Raw genomic sequence first — 17,838 nt, 5'->3', positions numbered from 1 at the left:
CTTCTCACACAGTTGTGTCTGGACGGACTGTAGGGAAGGTTCTCCCAGAAAGACAGCCTTTTCCTGTTAAGTTAACAGTAGGTCACAACTCACAGTGTTAATCACCTACCTCTCAGCCAGCGTGTTTCTTTGTATTTGCTTATACCCAAAGTACCTGAGTGTTTTCCATATCTAATAGTACACATTATAATAATTTGTATGATAGAGAGACTGGATAAAAACACCATTTGCAGGTAAATGTGACCCTGTTGAACGAGGTGGATTTTGCAGCTTGGCTCCTGCTGGGAACTCCTAACAGGCTATGTCCCATCCAGTGAGAGGTCACCAGTTACCCTGTCATGGTCTGGATGCTAGGTGGCACTCAGACCTTCTGGGTAGCATGTGGTGGAGTAGAGACAGACAGAGAGATGGGGCAGAAGTTATCCAGGGCTCAGTCTGGTGAAAACACTGCTTGAATTAATGTTAAATCCCTACTAAAGGTAAGCATTTTTTGTAAGGCTTTTCCCTATCAGAATATGGGCAAAAGGGAGCAGAGCAGTTAGGGGCAGCAAGCGATGTGCACTTTGGGTGTGGACACTTTCCATTGATCTGACGGAAGCTCTGGGACTTTCTGCAGCTGTCCAACACTGCAGCCTGTGCTTTGCTGTCACGGCATCAGAGCTAAGGCGTGAACATTATGTAGTAGTTACTATATAATGAGTTGACTGCTAAAACTGGGGTACAACTGTGAAGCCTGAGCCTGTAAAATGTTGAATGATGGCAGCTGTTGCTGTCTTCCAAGGAGTTATTTGTAGGGGGAATGATGCAGGACCCGTCCCTGGTAAAGAAAGACCCATTTCTGTGCCTACCCGTGATGCTCACAGCATTTGTGTACTGCCCATTGAAATATGCCAGATGGAGATTTTGCTTGTGACCTGGAGACCTGGGGTCTCCTTGCTGGTGAGGCTGATGGAGATGTGACCAAAGAGGGCACATGTATGAGAGCAGTGTTATTAAGACTCACCAACACTATTTCTCCTCCCAACTTAGTTTGTGGAGTGCTCAGGCACTTGCAGGTAATGCTATGATAACGTGGCTGGTCTCTTCCAGCCTTCCTGCTGTTCCACACAGCTGGCCAGATGCTCAGACGTACTTTAGATATCAAGTTTGCTATATTGCTCCTGTGCAGGCAATAGATATCTTTCTACGTTATATATCCTGTTAGATCACAGACACCTAACCTCTTGTATCTCTGGGCTTCATCTGTATACGATGAATGAGTGAGCCTGTAGCTGTGCTTCTCTGACAGCCATCTGAGTGCAGGGTGAAGTGCTGCCACTCTCCTGTGAAGCCATAGGAAGTGTTAATGATTCAAGATAAGAAAGACCTTCACTTCCTCCTTCTGTGCTCAGAGGGCTGAGCTGCCACAGAGGCTGCAGTGACCGCTCTGGCAGCCACAGGCAAAATGGACCAGGAAACCCTGGGAAGCGTTGTCCTCCTCGCCATTGTCACCTTGATAAGTGTTGTCCAGAACGGTAAGACAAAAATAAGCATTTGCTTAAGGGCTAAAGGGGACATGAGAAAAGTTCAAGATGATATATGCTGATCTGATCTTTGGATAGATAATCTCTGGTTATAACTCTTTGTGTGCTTAGACATGACTTTGGCTTTAGAAATGAAATTATTTTCTAAACATATAATTTTCCATGCTGTTGTTGCAGTATCTTGGCAGTTGCATGGTCCTAGTCCATGATATCCTGGAGTGAGTTTGTTACACAGATGTCAGCTAATGAGAGGACTAATATGCTGGAGTACCCTGTAACAACATACATTTCAATTTGATGACTGAGACCTCCTTCCCTGGCTGAAAGTCTAATGTGGGCAGGCAGGGCTGCTCTGCAGCCAGAGCCCTGCCACCGTGGTGAGGGGCTGGGGCTCCGGTGGGCTGCGATGGGTCAGACCTTCACACAGACCTGGGCAAAGGGGGCAAAACTGCAGCAACTTATTGGAGAGTCTGTTTGGGTTATTTGCGGGCAGGCAGCTCTCCTGCTTTCCTGCATCTCCAGGTCCTGCAGTCCAACTAATCTTAATTAACTGCGGTCCTAAGAACACTGCGCATTTCCCGTAATGGAGAAGTTTCTTTTTATTAGCTTTTATTCAGACCTCTATGGTCCCTACTATTCTTCAGGATCTTTTAAATAAAACAACCAGTTTCTCTTCTGATTTTAATTTTATCATCATCTCTTACAAGTCCTTAAGCAATTTAGCAGGAAATTCTGCCCAGAATACAGAGAAGGGAATGTGTTTTGCCTCAGCTGCACTGAGATGGCCCAGGTGCAAGGAGAGTCAGCAGTGGGATGAGGGGTTGATGCACATGCTAGCAATCTTCTGTGGAGGCTTCTTGGTAGGAATGGGAGATTGTCTACAAGTGCAAACTCAACATTCAGTCCTAGTAAATGGGCTATTCTTGGGCTGCTGCAGAGAGGGGAAGTGGTGGGAGCGCCAACATAAGCCTGGCTGCCAGAAAGCAAAAACAAAAAAGACGTGTGGACTGGTTTAGTTTCGACATAGGCACTAAATGCCACATGGTTTAACCCAGTGCTGGTTTCTGGTAAATGCACAGCATGTGACATCACCAGAATACGGCACGGTGGGATCAGAGCACGTACCGCAGTAAGTGTCAAATACACATTTCTTGCTGTTTAACCAAATGACTTTATATACCAGCTTTTTCCCTCTCACTCTGAAACTTGGGCATTTGCCTTCCAGCCTGCCATGCACTTTCATCTAATGAAATCTGCCTGTGGGATTATTGACCCAACTGCTGCAAATGGGCAGTGCGACACTTGGCAGAGGATTTAGCGTGCCAAGCACGAGTGGCACGCGACTCTAAACCATGATTTCAGACCTTGCATCATCTGATTTCCTCCTCCCAGGCTTTCTGTCTAGAAAGACTGGATGATATGCAGTCCTGCAATGAATGTAATAACTACGTACTTGTCAAAGGTATCAGCTGCACTGAACTCTTGTGGCTATGGTTCAGCAAAGAGCTCGGGCATCTGCCTCTCTGTCTTTAAGTACATTAAGTCAGTACCACTTAAATTCAGACATATATGCTTTTCTGCATCTGGTGCAGGATTAAAAAACAGTTTGGGTGAAAGCTAGAAGTGGGTTGTGGTGCTGCCCCAGTCTGACATCCATTTACTGTCATCTTATTCATATTGGGAATCTCCAGATCCTACAGAATGACTTGTGAGGCCGGATGCTGCCGATTCTCACATGTAGTTTTTGGTTTTGTTCCTGCATCAGAGGGATGTTGCAATTCAGGAGCTTTTGGGGTAAATCAATGGTTATCGCTGAGGACATTGGGCACTTACTAGGTTGAAGCATCAGCGCATGGTTTCTATTGGCATGAACTTGTGGAACAGCCAGGCTTGGACTGAACTCTTGAACATTAACTTGACCAGAGTGGGACTGCAGTGGCTAAAGCTCAGGGCAACCTGAGCACCTCTGGAGCCTCAGGGCATCATCTCCTGGTGTAGCTGAGCTGAATTAAACTCCTCAGCTCCAGCCCTGCTCTGCTTACTCATGCTATTTCACCTGTGAAATCACCCTCTTGCCCTGAGGTTCAAAGTAAAGACCAGGAAATATAACCATGGGGTTGCAAGCTGCTTCATGCTCTAGTCTCCCATTTCCCCAATGCCAGGTTAACAGGAGCCCAACATTGCTAAGATGGGAGCACAGATCTGCAGCAGGGACCACCCCTGGATGTGATCTGTCAGCTCTGCTCTGGCCCTTTGCAGTGCTTCAGCCCTGTAGGCAGGTTAATAACCCCATGCCAAAGGCTCAGGTCATGGGCGGATGGAGATGCTGAGATCTGTCAACGGCTGTGCCATCGGATGGTGTCCGCTCTGGGTCCTCCAGGGCCAGGTGCTGCAGGCACTGGCAGTACATCGTGCTGGTGGCAGTGGCAGGGTCTGAAGCCTTGCTCAGATGGGGACACTGGCTTAAAGCACTGCAGGATTTCTCCTGGAGAAAGACTGTACGTAAGCAGGGAATCACTCAACCTTAGAAAGCAAAGTACTCAGTAGCTTTTAGTGAAGGCAATGAAAGTACAAAATACTTACCTACAGCATCAGTAAGGGGAAAAATGAGATAACTCTTCAAATTCCAGGGATGAAATCCTGCAGTGTATCAGTGTAGACTTCTATTGTTATAATCATGTCTTTCCTAGTGTTATATATATATATATCTGGCTAATATTCTAAACCATGGAGTGTTTTGGGTACACTGTGATGGGATGCATGACAATACAAAGCTTGCAGCTTGTAGCCTGCCAGGGCTCTCTCTGGTGTATTTAGATACATGATGGATGGTCTCTGGTTTAGTGTCATCAGATAAAATGTGTTAGTCAAGCGTGTGATACATTATCTTGAAGTGCTGCAGTTTTGCAGCAGCTAACACCCTGACACAACACTGTTGCTTAAAAGTGGGATACACACAAGATGGACACATAGAGATCAGCCATGAGGACCTGGTTCTCAATGGGCTTTTCTGGAAAATGAACTAGACCTGCAGGACGTCCCTGGTTTGACAAATGGGTACTGTGAAGAGAGTAGATTCTGCATTGCACTGCACCCTTGCACAGACAGTTTGGTTATACCTTGGTGACAGAGTGAAGATGCTGGCCACATCCTGCACCTCCACACACCCATGTCCTCTCCTGCCATTTAATCTGGGTCTTCTTGAGAACAGAAGTGACACCATAAAGGCCAGCTTCTGCAACATCTCCAAATTACATCTCAGAGTACTCTGTGGTTCTTTAACAGCTTTTTTTGCAAGCAAAGTGGAGCATGAAAGCAAATTCTGCAATGGCAAGGGGTTCCAGCGGCCGGGATCCTCTGCCTTCGATCGCATCTACACTGCCAAGTAAGTAGGCAAGCCCTGAGGAGCCGGTGGGGCAAGAGTGGGGTCCGTCTCTCTCTTCATTAGGGCTTAAAACAAATCCTTTCAGGGTCAAGAGGTGGGCTCCCAATGCCCTCAAACGCAGGATTCATCTGCAATCCCTTGCTGTGTGCATTGCAGCAGTGTTCAGACCTGTGGTTCTCTAATATGTTTGCTGGTGAACCCAGCTCCCTTCTGGACACTGTGCTGTGTTTATGGTGGACTTTCAGCCCTTTGAGTACAATGTTCCTCATCTGGGAACCATCTCACCCAGCAGTAGCTAATGCTGGAAGCGTGATATAAGCACAGCCAGTGCCCCAAGGCACTGCGGCTCGAAAGGAAAGAGCTGGTGGCGAGACACCAACTTCCTGAGGAGCAGGTCAGTGGCAGAGCTCATTCAACCCCCTCAGTCCGCAGCAGCTCCCTTGGCACGTGGCTGGCTGCTTCGCCACGTTTGTACCTCTTGTCTTTGACATCCCTTCAGGGAGAGAAGAGGAAAATTAATTCCCACCCAGAAGAGAAAACATAAAATCTTTTTTATTACCCGTGAAGTACTGATGATGCGTTTGAAACTGGATGGGATGTCCATGTCCTGCCCTTCACAGGTGTGCAAGCTCTGCCAAGGGCAAAGTGCTTCCCTCTCAGAAAGCATTCCCAGTCAAAGGAGGCAGCTGGAAATCATTCCTGTTCCCCTGCAAAGACACGTGTTAACTCTGTGAGACACTCCTATTTGCAGTGCAATTTTCCTTTTGTTGGTTCCATGCAGCTTTCAATGCCAGTAACATGATTAATACGACTTAATTACAAGGATTTTCCAGGCCAGTAAAGCACACAGCATCTATCATACACGTGCCTTGATCAAACAGGTTAGAGGAGGAAAGCTTTCCCAGGTGCCAGGCATGTGCACGGGGTGGTTTGTTTTCCTCACCAGGCAGGACAAAGGCATCCATTATCCGAGCAAGGGAACAGGGAAGCAGAGGTGCGGGTGAGGCAGCGCCGTGTTCAGGCACGACAGGCAGTAAAAGCCCACCCGCAGTAGTTACTGCAGCCCAAATCCACAATTTGCTGATGAAACACATTGGTTTTGTTTCTATTTCCCCATGTTCTGATTTCTTGTGTGTAAATCCCTCCCTAGCCAAAACTGCGGACATGCGTACCCCACGTTCCTCGCTGTGCTCTGGTGCGCTGGCCTTCTCTGCAGCCCAGGTAACACTCATTAATTGTTTTTCCCTTCAACCTTGCACCACTTTCAGCAAGGGATGGTGAGCGCTTTGGAGGTGGTACACCGTCGGGGACCAAACCCTCCTGCAGCGGGAACCTGTCTCACCCGGCTGTCCTGCAGATACATGTGCTGTTCAAGTGTTCCTGGCACGGTTTGTGCCAACAGACGTGTTCCCAGACACCATTCAGGACAGTCCGGGCCAGGGGCATTTCCCATATAGGCATTACGGAGGAGATCCCTCTGTTTTGGGTGGACGGTTTAGTACGTGGGTGCTGGATGCCACATTATTCACCCTCAGGGCTGGAAATGGGCTCGTGATTAAGTTGCCAGAGCTGCCAGCCCTTCCCAGTGCTGAGGGCAGCCCAGGAATATCTACCTGCATTTCTAACTACGATCCTCTTCAATGTAATTTGAGTTTGCCTAAGGTTAAGATGAGTACTTTTCTGAGGTCTATGGCTATTCTTTTTGGAAAAGAGGAGTTTCCTGACTAGAAGAAGAGGGGGTTTTGCCTGCAGGTGTGGGGAAAGCTAGAATTAGGAGGGAAAGCCCTTATTTATGTGCCCAGAAATGAGTATCGGACCAAAATATAGTCCTCCACCTGCTCCTAGGGAAGTGTTGCCTTTTATTTCTGGTAAAGACAGTGCTTGAGCGAGCACCCTCCTTCCTGAGCCCAGCATGACCCACACTGGGTTTCCAATGGGGACAAGTGTGTGCTATGCAGTGGGCATAGCTGTGAGCAGGGTTATACCCACACAGTCTTTAGAATAGCTGGATCAAGGGCAAGGCAAGTGCTCTGTTTCCCATGCACAGGTTTCCATCCTGGCTCCAACACTCATCCCATAACCAGGGCTGCAGGTTCCAGTTTCTTGGTCCAGTCCAGGCAGCAAATGGGGACAGTACTTACAGTGAGACCTGGGCTGGTGTTTGTAACATCTTGTTTTACTCTTTACCCAGCTCCTGCCGCCTTTGCCGGCCTGATGTACCTGCTTGTGAGGCAGAAGTACTTTGTGGGCTACCTGGGGGAGAGGACTCAGAGGTAAGGACTTGCAGAGCCTCTTTACGAAATCCGGGATGCGGCAGCAGCGCAGCTGGACAGTGCCACTTCCACAGGCACAGCTGCCATGGAAATTACACTGCAATGGCTGCTTGCATGGGATGGCACAGAAAAGGCCACTTCTGGGTGCACAGGAGGAGCTGTGGAGACACAGGAGGTGCCATGGCTCCGGGGTGAGGGGAGCTGCAGGAACAGAGCAACTGCTTCAGCAGCTCCTGCTCACACCTCTGTGAACTCATGTGTTTGTGTGTTTGTGACGCTATTTGCACAAAATCATCCTTTTATATTAATAAAGCTCATTGCAAACACGTAGAACAAAATTGTTCGACAGCCTGTGATGGCAGAGAAGACATACAAGTCCCTCTGAATGGCCACTTTTGCAAGCAGTAGCCTATGTTGAGCACAGGAGTCCAAATCCAGACCCAAATGGATGCTGAAAATGGCATTTAAGACCTTGCAGCTACCTTGAAATAACAGACAGAGCAGAAATTTGCCCACTCTATCTATCTCAGCCACAAGGTCTTTCAGCTGGTCTCAACAGCAGAGTCCAAAGTCTGAGGGCTTCTTGTGTGAGGTGACATACATTAACAAATGGCTTTTTCCCCTTTCTATCTCCTCAGCACTCCTGGTCACTTGTTTGGAAAGCGCATCATTTTGTTCCTGTTCCTCATGTCCGTGGCTGGAATACTCAACTACTATCTCGTCTTCTTTTTCGGAAGTGACTTTGAAGTGCACATAAAAACCATAACCAGTGTGATCTCCCCATTGTTGCTCATACCCTAGCTCCCCACAGCACTGAGGGGGTCAGCATGCTTAATGTATCGATACCCAGAAGCAGCCATAATTCAATTGTTTAAGAAATGAACCCGTAACCCTTTTAGATTGCTGTAAATCTCAAGCTTGATGGGCTTTGTAGCTTGACTTAACCTTGCTTTTTCCTTCAGGAAAAAGATTTATCGTGAGCACTTGGCATGCCCACGGAATGGTAACAACTTCCAGTTAATTCTTTAGAGTTTTTTCTCTAAACTGCAGCTTGCGAGCTGATTGCATGACTGGAAGGGACATTGTATGCTTGCTTCATAACTGCGTTGTACTTAGCTTTTGTTCCAAGACCCAGGAGCCCTTCAGTGTTGTTCCTGACTGATGGCTTTTGCAGTTATCCTCGCGCACAGTCAGAGCCTGATGGCTGATGCGCCAGCATCCCGCACACCTTGGCCCAGCAAAGGCACGGACCAGCCTCTTCACCTACCCTTCCCCTCCCACTTGGTGACCAAGCTCCTGCTGCTGCAGCAGGGCAGCAAATTGGCCTCTGTCTGGTCTTCCTTGATAAATATTCATGTGTGTAATGCTCTTGACACTGATCTCATTTGCACTTCAGCCTTTTTGTTCTCCCGGAGCTGTGGAAAGGGGTCTTGGGTAAATGAGGAGCTGGAGTATTAACAGAGGGGTTGGATTTGATTTGCTTGGCTTTGTTTAATAAAACAGTCTAAAAGGATGAAATCTGTTTGCTCCCATCTTCTGCGCCTGTTGCACGATCCCTCTGCTCCACAGCTCAGTAGCTGGCTGGTAAGCGGGGCAAGGGCAGCAGCACCGGGCTCTTTGCAGCACTGCATAGACACGAGTTTAACAGCTCCCTCTCTATTAGCAAGTTCAATGTTCTGACTCTGTCTCTAACAATGTGCCCCTACAAGTCCATACTGAGGAGCGACTGGGTTAGACAAGCGGACTGAGGTAGGCAAACAGGCCGGTGCAATCTTTCTAAGCATTGCTACCCTATGACTGCTTAAGCCCTTAAGCCTGTCTGATTACTGCATGCAGGGTGGATAAAGCTGTATTTTATGACTCCATTGGGAGGGACAGAGGCTCCTCACTCTGTGAGAAGAGGGTTTGCAGAGCTGTTGGCAAGAGCAGGCGCAGAAAGCCACCTGCCTTTGTACCACAGCAAGGCTGGTGGGTTTTGTTGCTGCCTGATGGTGCAGAAGCACTTGTGCATGGGTGCTCTCCTCTGCACCCTGCCAAAATAACACACATGGGGTTTTTTTAATCTTTACAGGAATTTTAGATGTGAAAGATTAGTAATAAACATATTTATTACATAATGATTAGTTAATAAATGTTCTCACTGGTTAGAATAGCTAATTCAAAAAATACACTCTAACCTCCTAACCTTTAGCTGCTACCTTATTCCCAGCTACAGCACTTATGTTCCTTCCCTCCCCTCTTCTCAAATAACTGTAACACACTTCAAATCCTACTTCACACCATGCTTTTCTGCCACCATCTCTCTCCACAGCTCATCAGCAGCCTCCCATCCTTGGTGGTGACCCACCACCCCTCTGCCCCATGGGGTCAGCCCATGTAGGGAAGGCTGGTAGAGAGAAAAGGCTGGCTCCTCTCAGGAGGAGAGGGGGAGCCCCTGTGTCCTGGTGTTACAGAGCTCTTCCCCATTGCTGGTATCAGCAAAGGCTCACACTGTCACCGCTGTTACCCAGTTCAGAGGAGGAGATGGTTCCTGCACAGCACCACAGTTACTGCTCTCCAGCCAGCCTGGTCTCCCTGAGGTCTGAGACAATAGTTGTGGACGTGACTGTCCCAACTCTTTGTGTCCACCTTTCAGGTCTCCCCAACTGGATGAGTCTCCCTGGTGCCTTTTTGTCCTCTATAGCAAGAAGTAGCTCACTTGACCTCCCTCTGATGCCTCTTGCTAGCATGAGAAGAGGTTCTCGACCAGCCAACTATAAAGGGCAGATGATTAAAATGTCTATTTTGGGTCAGACAGTCTATCACAGCACTCTCAGGCCTCTCTGCTGACTCAATGGTTGGTTTCTACACAGCTGTATTGAAGAAGTACCAAGTCATCTTCTGAGGGAACTGAGGTCCATCTTTTGCTGTAATCATTTATTTTGCAAGAATATGTCCTACATACTTCCTCAAAGCCTTTCTAATAACAAAAGAGATGAAAATGTAGGCAAAATCTATTTTCCATATGCCTATAAATGGAAAAGGTGATAGTATCAGACAAACAAGTGGTACACTATGTAAATTCTCTGTGAACGTCACACTGTGTTGGTTTAAGGACAGCCTGAAACTAAGTACCATGCAGCTACTCTCTTGCTCATCTCTACTCCCCAGTGGGATGGGAGGGAGAATCAGAAAAAATGTAAAAACCTGTGACTTGAGATAAGAACAGTTTAATAATTGAAATAAAAGTAAAATATAATAATATATATAATATAATATAATATAACATAATATAATATAATATTGTATATAATTAATTAATATATTAAATTATTTTTATTTAATATAATTTAATATATTAAATTATTTTTATTATATACAAAATAGAAAAAACCACACGTGATGCACAATACAATTGCTCACCACCCGCCGACTGATACCCAGCCCAACCCAAGTGGTGATTGGCCTTTCCAGGTAACTCCCTCCACTTTATATACTGGGCATGACATGCTGTGGTGTGGAATACCCCTTTGGCTAGTTTGGGTCAGGTGTCTTGTCTCTGCTTCCTCCCGGCTTCTTCTGCCCCTCCTCACTGCCAGAGCATGAGAGACTGAAAAGTCCTTGATCAGGGTAAGCGCTACTGAGCAACAACTAAAACATCGGTGTGTTATCAGCATTGTTCTCAGACTAAAGCCAAAACACAGCACTGCACCAGGTACTCTGAAGAAATCAACTCTATCCCAGTCAAAATCAGGACATCATGTTACAGGCAAGCCCTGTGGTTGCACTTGCCTTCCCATTCTTCCTGCAAAATGCAGGCGGTGTCAGTGGTTTTTGGGCTTTCCCTGCTGTGTTAGGCAACTCCAGTTTTTGGTTTTGGCAGTACACGCACCCTGATCTGGTCAGTACAGTTACCAGAACTTTGCACACTAGCTCCTTGCAGGGGGGTTGGAACTAAATGACCTTTAAAGGTCCTTTCCAACCCAAAGCATTCTATGATTCTATGACTTTATAGATTCATATGCAAAAATACACACACTACTGTAAAAGATGTGCACGTGCATACTGCGGTCACATATATATAAACCTACTAGGACCTGCTGAGCTGTGATGGATGTGAGGACATGGCTGGTGGCAGAAGTGTCAGTCCTCTCTGACATCTCCCGTTCAAGGCTGGTTTGCAAGCTCCAGGGCCAGCACCCATGTTTGGTGCAGCACATGGCACAGCAGCTCCTGGCCTGGCACTGGGGCTGTATGTGAACACCTATCGCTTTCCCATCATGCTGATTGCACTGATGCTGCAAATTGTCCCGTTTGCCGTGTTGCCAGGCTGTGGGCTTTGCTCGTGCATAAAACCCCACGTGCACGCATAGACATATTGTCTGTGTGTGTCACATAGACACAGTGTGTTTACTTGCCATATCTGTGTGTATATATATATGTACAGTAGGTGCTGAGTCATGAGAATGCTAGAGGCTTTCCAGGGAAGGCAGGGAAGCAGGCTGCTCAGGCACCAGCCCTCTCGTAGAGAGCAGGCTGTGTACATCAGAGACTGCGGAGGCTGCTGGAAGCTGGGCTGTCGCAGGATGCTTTTGATCTGCTGACAAAGGCCTGGAATACATACAATATTCCTGCCACAGTAACCGCATCTGCTTCCATACAGCACTACAACCCTCTAGTGGAAAGTTGGTCCTATCGGCATGCTGGTGCCTCTGGCCACGGGTTAAGCGGTTCCTTTGAGGTTTGAAGCCTGATGGTGATGCAACAGAATCCACATTTCTGAACAGACGCATTGTCGCTCTCGAATGCTATTTTTTATTATTCTGGCACATAGGAAGCTCAGTCCTGAAGCTGGACCCCTATTCTACCCACCCCAAAGAGAGCAGTCCTGCTTAGTGCTGAGTCAGAGCAAGCAGGTAACATCCCAGTGGGATAAGAAAACTGTGTGCACCACCCACAAAGGTTTCCTGCAATATTTTCCAGATTCCCAGTTTCCCAGAACTTGCAAAACCAGCCTGTGCAGTATCAGCTTCATCTGAGTCACATTTGTGCTAAGTCAAGTTTCCAAATGAGTCTCTGAGTATTGGGAGACCAGTTCTGCTGGCATGCAGCAAAGACTGGCCCTGGGCAGCTTCTTCAGCTCCCACCTGCTCTGAGATAACTTTCTTCTAGGAGAGGAGCTGGTTTAACATTCACAGAAACCTCCCAAATGTCCTCTCAGGGTGGGATGCTGCAAATCACTGGCCACTGGCCCAACTCAGTGGTTGCTTTTTTCCCTGTGAAGGGAATGCTTGGAAATAATCCACGCTTACTAAGTGAATAAGTGAAAGGGCAGTACAGAATAAGAATAGTGTTAAAAGTATTCCCTGGGTGATTTTAAATCGGTCTCATGTCCCAGCTGGAGTGAGCAGGATGAGTATTCCTGCGGAAAAGCCCCTTGGTGAGCTGCAGAGCCTGGCAGAGCCCACCAGCACCCTTGCAGGAGGCATGCTGACTCCTGGCAGGGGTAAGTCCCATCAGAGCACCCGGGGGACAAGCACAAGCTTCACAATCCCTTTGGGTAATGAAGACTGCTGGCTGTCTGGGAGGGTGCAGGACATCTCAAGTTGTGGCTCCTCTCAAAGAGGCTCAGTGCCTCAGGGCATTAGGATGGAGAAGCAGGCTCTGCATCCCTAACTGGCTGCAGCAGAGGAAGAGCTGCTTTTAACAGCACAGTAGTGAACCTCAGGAAAACACGTCCTGTGGAGAGGAACAGCTCAGGCTGCTGCCTGTCCACTGCCCCTCGGTGTACCTGCCCTGGCAGAGGGAGGCTGTGGGCAGGAGAGCATCAGCACTGCTCCATCCACCCTGCCTGCCAGAGAGAGCATCTCACTGTTCCCAAAGCAGCACACAGAGACATGAAAATTGGCAGAAGTGAGATTCGTGTCCCAAAGAACAAACAGCCTCCACAGCGAGCTGGTTTTTCCTTTAGAGGAGAAATAAATAACTTTTCAATTTCAACTGCAAGGATCTTCACACTGTGAGATGATTTTATCACACAGATGAGCTCCCGGGGCTTCGTGCCGGCTGCCTACTGAGCTGCTTGGGTGCCATCCGCTGGGCGCTTCCTGTCCATCCCCAGGGGAAGGGGATCAGGCACCAAAGGGCCTGCTGTGATGTGGGGCAGGAGAGCAAATGGGGTGTGTTTTTCATCTAAAAAAATAAAGGTGTGGTGGTGCTGCAGTGGAATTAAACTTGCGGTTATGGCAGTGCCGCTTCTGCCGCATGGGAACTGGCAGGGATTACTTGTGTGCCGTGACCTCTTGCAAGGCCAGGGATGCTTTGGGAGGCTTAGGAGAAGGGCTACTGCCTGCTGCACTGCTATTTGCCACCACTCATACAAGTATATGGTTGATTTATTGTTCCTGTATTTTCCCAAGGGAGTACCCCCCTGCAATGAGCAGGGACATCTTCAACTAGAGGGGAGAGTCTGACCTAGCAAGAGCCCCCTCAGTGCTCTGGGATTAGGCAGAGCAGCACAATGTCCCCTGGACAGCTGCTTCATTTTTTGTTCTGTGTTTTGTGCTGCAGCAAAAGAATTTCTTCGCAAAAGGCAGCACCAGCCTTCCCACTGCCCTCAGCAGACAGGAGGGGATGGTGCACGTCTCCACCAGCAGCCGTGTCTGTGGTCCTACTGGCTGCCCTGTCCCTGTGCTCTCCCACCTCCATGGGAACCATGTACCCTTGCGAGTGGACAGATGCTGGTGGGCAGATTTACTTCCTTCTCTCAGACTAGACAGCTTCAGCCATAAATCAAAGCCAGCAGTCATTTATCAGCATTTAAGTTACAGCTCAGTCCTGAGCTATGTTTAAAAATACTAAGGTTTAGAATCGTAGAATCACAGAATGGTTTGGGTTGGAAAAGGACCTTAAGATCATCTAGTTCCAAACCCCTGCCATGGAACACCTTCTACTAGACCAGATTGCTCAAAGCCCCATCTAACCTGGCCTTGTACACTGCTGGGGATGGAGTGTTCAAAACTTCCTTGGGCAACCTGTTCCAGTGTCTCACCACCCTCACAGTAAAGAGCTTCTTCCTTATATCTAGCCTGAACTTCCCCTGTTTAAGTTTAAACGCATTACCCCTTGTCCTGTCACTACAGTCCCTGACGAAGAGGAATTTTCCCCCTTTATTGACTTCTTTTTAACCCATCTCAGCAACCCGATCTCCACTGCCCAACAGAAATACCTGCGGAGCTCGCAGCGTTTCCCCTCTGCAGGGTGCAAATGCTGTGCTGATGTCTTAGTCTTGATGCACTCCTATGTGGGTGAAGTTTCCTTTCCTTAGTTCACACGGAGCTGTTGCAGAGTCACGCAGAGGCCAACCCCCACTTCTCTCACCTCCTACTGTCCATTGACGCGGCATTCCATCAATGCACAAAACATGACTGTACCTGGATCCTGCCAAGCTTGCAACCTCTGCTGCAGATCTGACAGCACAGACTCTACCCATGACATCCTAATGACAGCTCACAAATGGAAAATAGCAGCAGGAAACTCTGCCCAGGCATGTCATGGGGACCAAAATCCTTGCCAACCGTCGCTTCTCTCACTCACTGTTGGTTTAATGGCTCCTGAGCTGCTGTATTTCAGAAAAGTACTTTTATTTCCCAAACAGGAGCTTAAGTTTGTATTTAATTTTTTTCTTTTCTTCTTTTTTTTTCTTTTTTTTTCACTGAGGTAGGAGGATATAACCCTTCTGACAGGGCTTCACTGGAGGCAGCACAGTTTTGGCTAAAAGGTAAAGAAGTTGCTAATAAAACATCAGTTCCAGCTCTCTGGCAAAAGTCAACTGAACTTCTCCTGCTCACACACAAGCCACATTGCCTCAGAAATAGCCTTTTATGAAAAGGGAGAAATGGAGAGTGGAAAGGTAGATAAACAGTGACAGCCCCTACCCTTTCACAGCCCAGTCTCCCCAGTAAGGTGCCCTGGGCCTGTGGGCTGTTTACTCCCATGAGGTGCCAGCAAGACCCCATCCCACTGGAGCTACCACTTCACTGTGGGACTGCACACACCTCCCTGAGACCAGCATGTGTTGGATGCTCTACGCCCCGAGTTCAAGGCTTACCACATTTGCACTGCAATGGTACCTAACTCCAGTATTACACGGTACAATAGGTTTGCAAGAGGCTGCCCTGGCCTCCGGGGTGTTGAGTGTCCTGCATCACCTCTTGCTCTGTGGTGGGGTGCTCCAGCATGCTGGGTCACCCCTTGCCTCTCTTCCCCCTGCACTCCCAGATCCCCTGCAACACATTTTGGTTTCTCTCCGTGCTGTGTGGTCTGAGGAGCTGGCAGCATGTTCAACAACCTGATTTGGTTGGTGAACAGTCGGACCCCGCCAGGGTCACATTCCTGGTACTCATCAGGCTCAGGGTGTGCGACCTGCTGGGCGTTTGCTCCCTGTGGGATGCAGAGATCCTCATCCATGAGGCCATGGGCATTCTGGACCTGCTGACAGCTGCAGGACACGCAGGGTTGCCCAGGTTAACCATTCATGCTGCCAAGTAGAGGTGAGGGACCTGGCCAGGTCTCCCACATGCTGCCACCCTGCAAATCATGAGTGTCGAGTGAAGGTCGAGACGTGAGGTTGCACATCCCATGACAAGGCTGTGGTTCCACACACCACTGAGCAGATTTGATAGCTTGCAGGCACTGGAAGGAGATGGTTCACAACTCCCTGTGTTTTTCCCAACCCTTGCTTTCCCAGTCCTGGTCCCAGTGTGTCATTCCCACCTTTGCTTTAGCTGCAGCACCCAGCAGATCTTTCCCTGAGCCACTCCACCACCTCGAATGGCAGAAGACCACCCATTCCTGCAGGTTACAGCAGCCTGCAGAAAGAGTCTGAGAGGCCAGAGCTGCTGCAAGATTAACTGCAGGGTGGGAAGCAAAGGGCACAGCCTCTGCCTGTGGCTACGAGTCGTGTTCAGCTTGGTGTAGCTAAGGTTGAACACAGAAGATGCCTGGGTAGTTACAGTGTTAGACTTCAGATCAGTGGTGTCACCCTGTGCAGTTCAAATGCTGCTTTTAAACACAGCCAAAAATCATGGGAGGCTTGGGGAGTACCGCTGTGTTTGCCCTGTGCTTGCACCCGTGCACAGGGACCTGCTCTCAGCCACCATCAGAGGCAGGATCATGTTGACAAGAATTTTCGGTTTGACTCAGCACTGCTGATCTTATGTGTTGGTGAATTTCTGCTCCCAGCTACTTTTGCAAAGCACACCATGGCTCTCCACCAAGGTGAGGGGAGCAGAGTGGTGATGCGTGCTGCAAATCAATTAAGAGACACCCTGCCAAATCTGTTCCTTTGTTAAACAATTCAGCAAATGATTACAGGAATGGTACAAGTGGGTTTATTAGTGCAGCATGAAAAATTCAGCACTGTAAATGAAAGAAAGATCAGTCGATAGACCCACAAGACCGTAGCTGGGCAGGGCTTGTTCTCTCTCTCCACCAGCAGGCGACCATCAGTCACACATAAACCTCAAGCCTGGATGGCACCAACCTGCTCTGGGGCGTGCAGTAGAGAAGCAGCCTCTTCCTAACATTTCCCAGGGGAGGAGATGCCTCTGCTAGCCTGGGGCATGGTGCAGCCCTTGTGCTGGAGCTCTGCACAGCCACAGCCCCAAGGCAGTAACAACACTGGAGTGGGTGTGAAGGGTCTCCTTGTGGCTTGGGTGAGGAGACAGGTCCTGGGGCCTGTGGTGATGCTGGGCAGCACCTCACCAAGTGACCATCCCACTGGCATCCACAGTCCACCTGAGGAAGCTCACACAAGCAAAACCTGCCCTGACCTCCTGTATTGCTGCCACTTGAAAGCAATATGGGGCAAGACCTCAGAGATATAGCTTGTCCTAAGCTGCCCTGCTGGCTATGGGCTGAGGTTGCTGTCTCCCAGCGACTGTCCTCTCATGGCTCCATTCCTTGTGCCACAGAAAGGTGATCCCACACCAGCAAACACCACCACTCCATCCTGAGGTCCCTCCACTGCTGCTGCATGTCTCTGCTGTTGCTCAGCACCCTTTTCCCGGACCCAGACCCCATGGAGCATGGTGCTGCCCCTCTGAATCTTTGTTATTGATGAGAAATCCAGCAACGCATCCAGTGGCAGCAGCTCTGCTCTGAGTCTGGTGTGTTACATGGGAAGCCAAGTTGTGTCTGAAGTGCCACTTGCAGGACTGGCGGCACACACCAACCCACACCGCCAGACCCCCTGCAGCTTGCACAAGACACTCAGCAGGCGGTGGGGCAGCAGGTTGGAGCCCTCGTTTATGGAGGAATTGGCATCCTGTGCTATATTCATCCAGGGTTTTTTTCACCCAGGTGTGGCAGGAGCAGCCCTGGAGGGAGCCATGCAGAAGTCATGGAAGATAAGGTGCATGCAGCTTGCAGTGCCACCCGAAGCACCTGAAGCCTGCACTGCTGCACCCACTGCATCCCGTGCTTGGCCTCTTCCAGCAAAAATGCCACTGAATGCAGGCTTGGGGCAGACCTAGATCAGATGTATGCCTCCAGAAGAGCCAGCACAAATACAGTGCCAGCAGCTGTGGAAGTGCGACTTAGGGCAACATTTGGCAGCGTCCTTAGTGCTTCCCTCCCTTCTGGGCTGAGAAAACACAGAGGGTGATGCAGCAGTCGT

General features: G+C 48.9%; 1 protein-coding gene across 1 annotated transcript; it reads left to right on the top strand.

Moving 5' to 3' along the window:
• The first annotated feature begins 1,183 nt into the window (after positions 1-1,183).
• Positions 1,184-8,699, top strand: ALOX5AP (arachidonate 5-lipoxygenase activating protein). Its single transcript, XM_030477388.1, has 5 exons — positions 1,184-1,514; positions 4,809-4,908; positions 6,059-6,129; positions 7,100-7,181; positions 7,820-8,699. Exons 1-5 carry the CDS (start codon positions 1,445-1,447, stop codon positions 7,980-7,982), a joined length of 486 nt encoding a protein of 161 aa, XP_030333248.1. The 5' UTR covers positions 1,184-1,444; the 3' UTR covers positions 7,983-8,699.
• Positions 8,700-17,838: the final 9,139 nt, after the last annotated feature.

This window comes from Strigops habroptila, chromosome 2 (assembly GCF_004027225.2).
Source record: "Strigops habroptila isolate Jane chromosome 2, bStrHab1.2.pri, whole genome shotgun sequence".
In the NCBI taxonomy this organism is placed as follows: domain Eukaryota; kingdom Metazoa; phylum Chordata; class Aves; order Psittaciformes; family Psittacidae; genus Strigops; species Strigops habroptila.
This window is presented reverse-complemented; position numbering and strand designations above follow the sequence as displayed.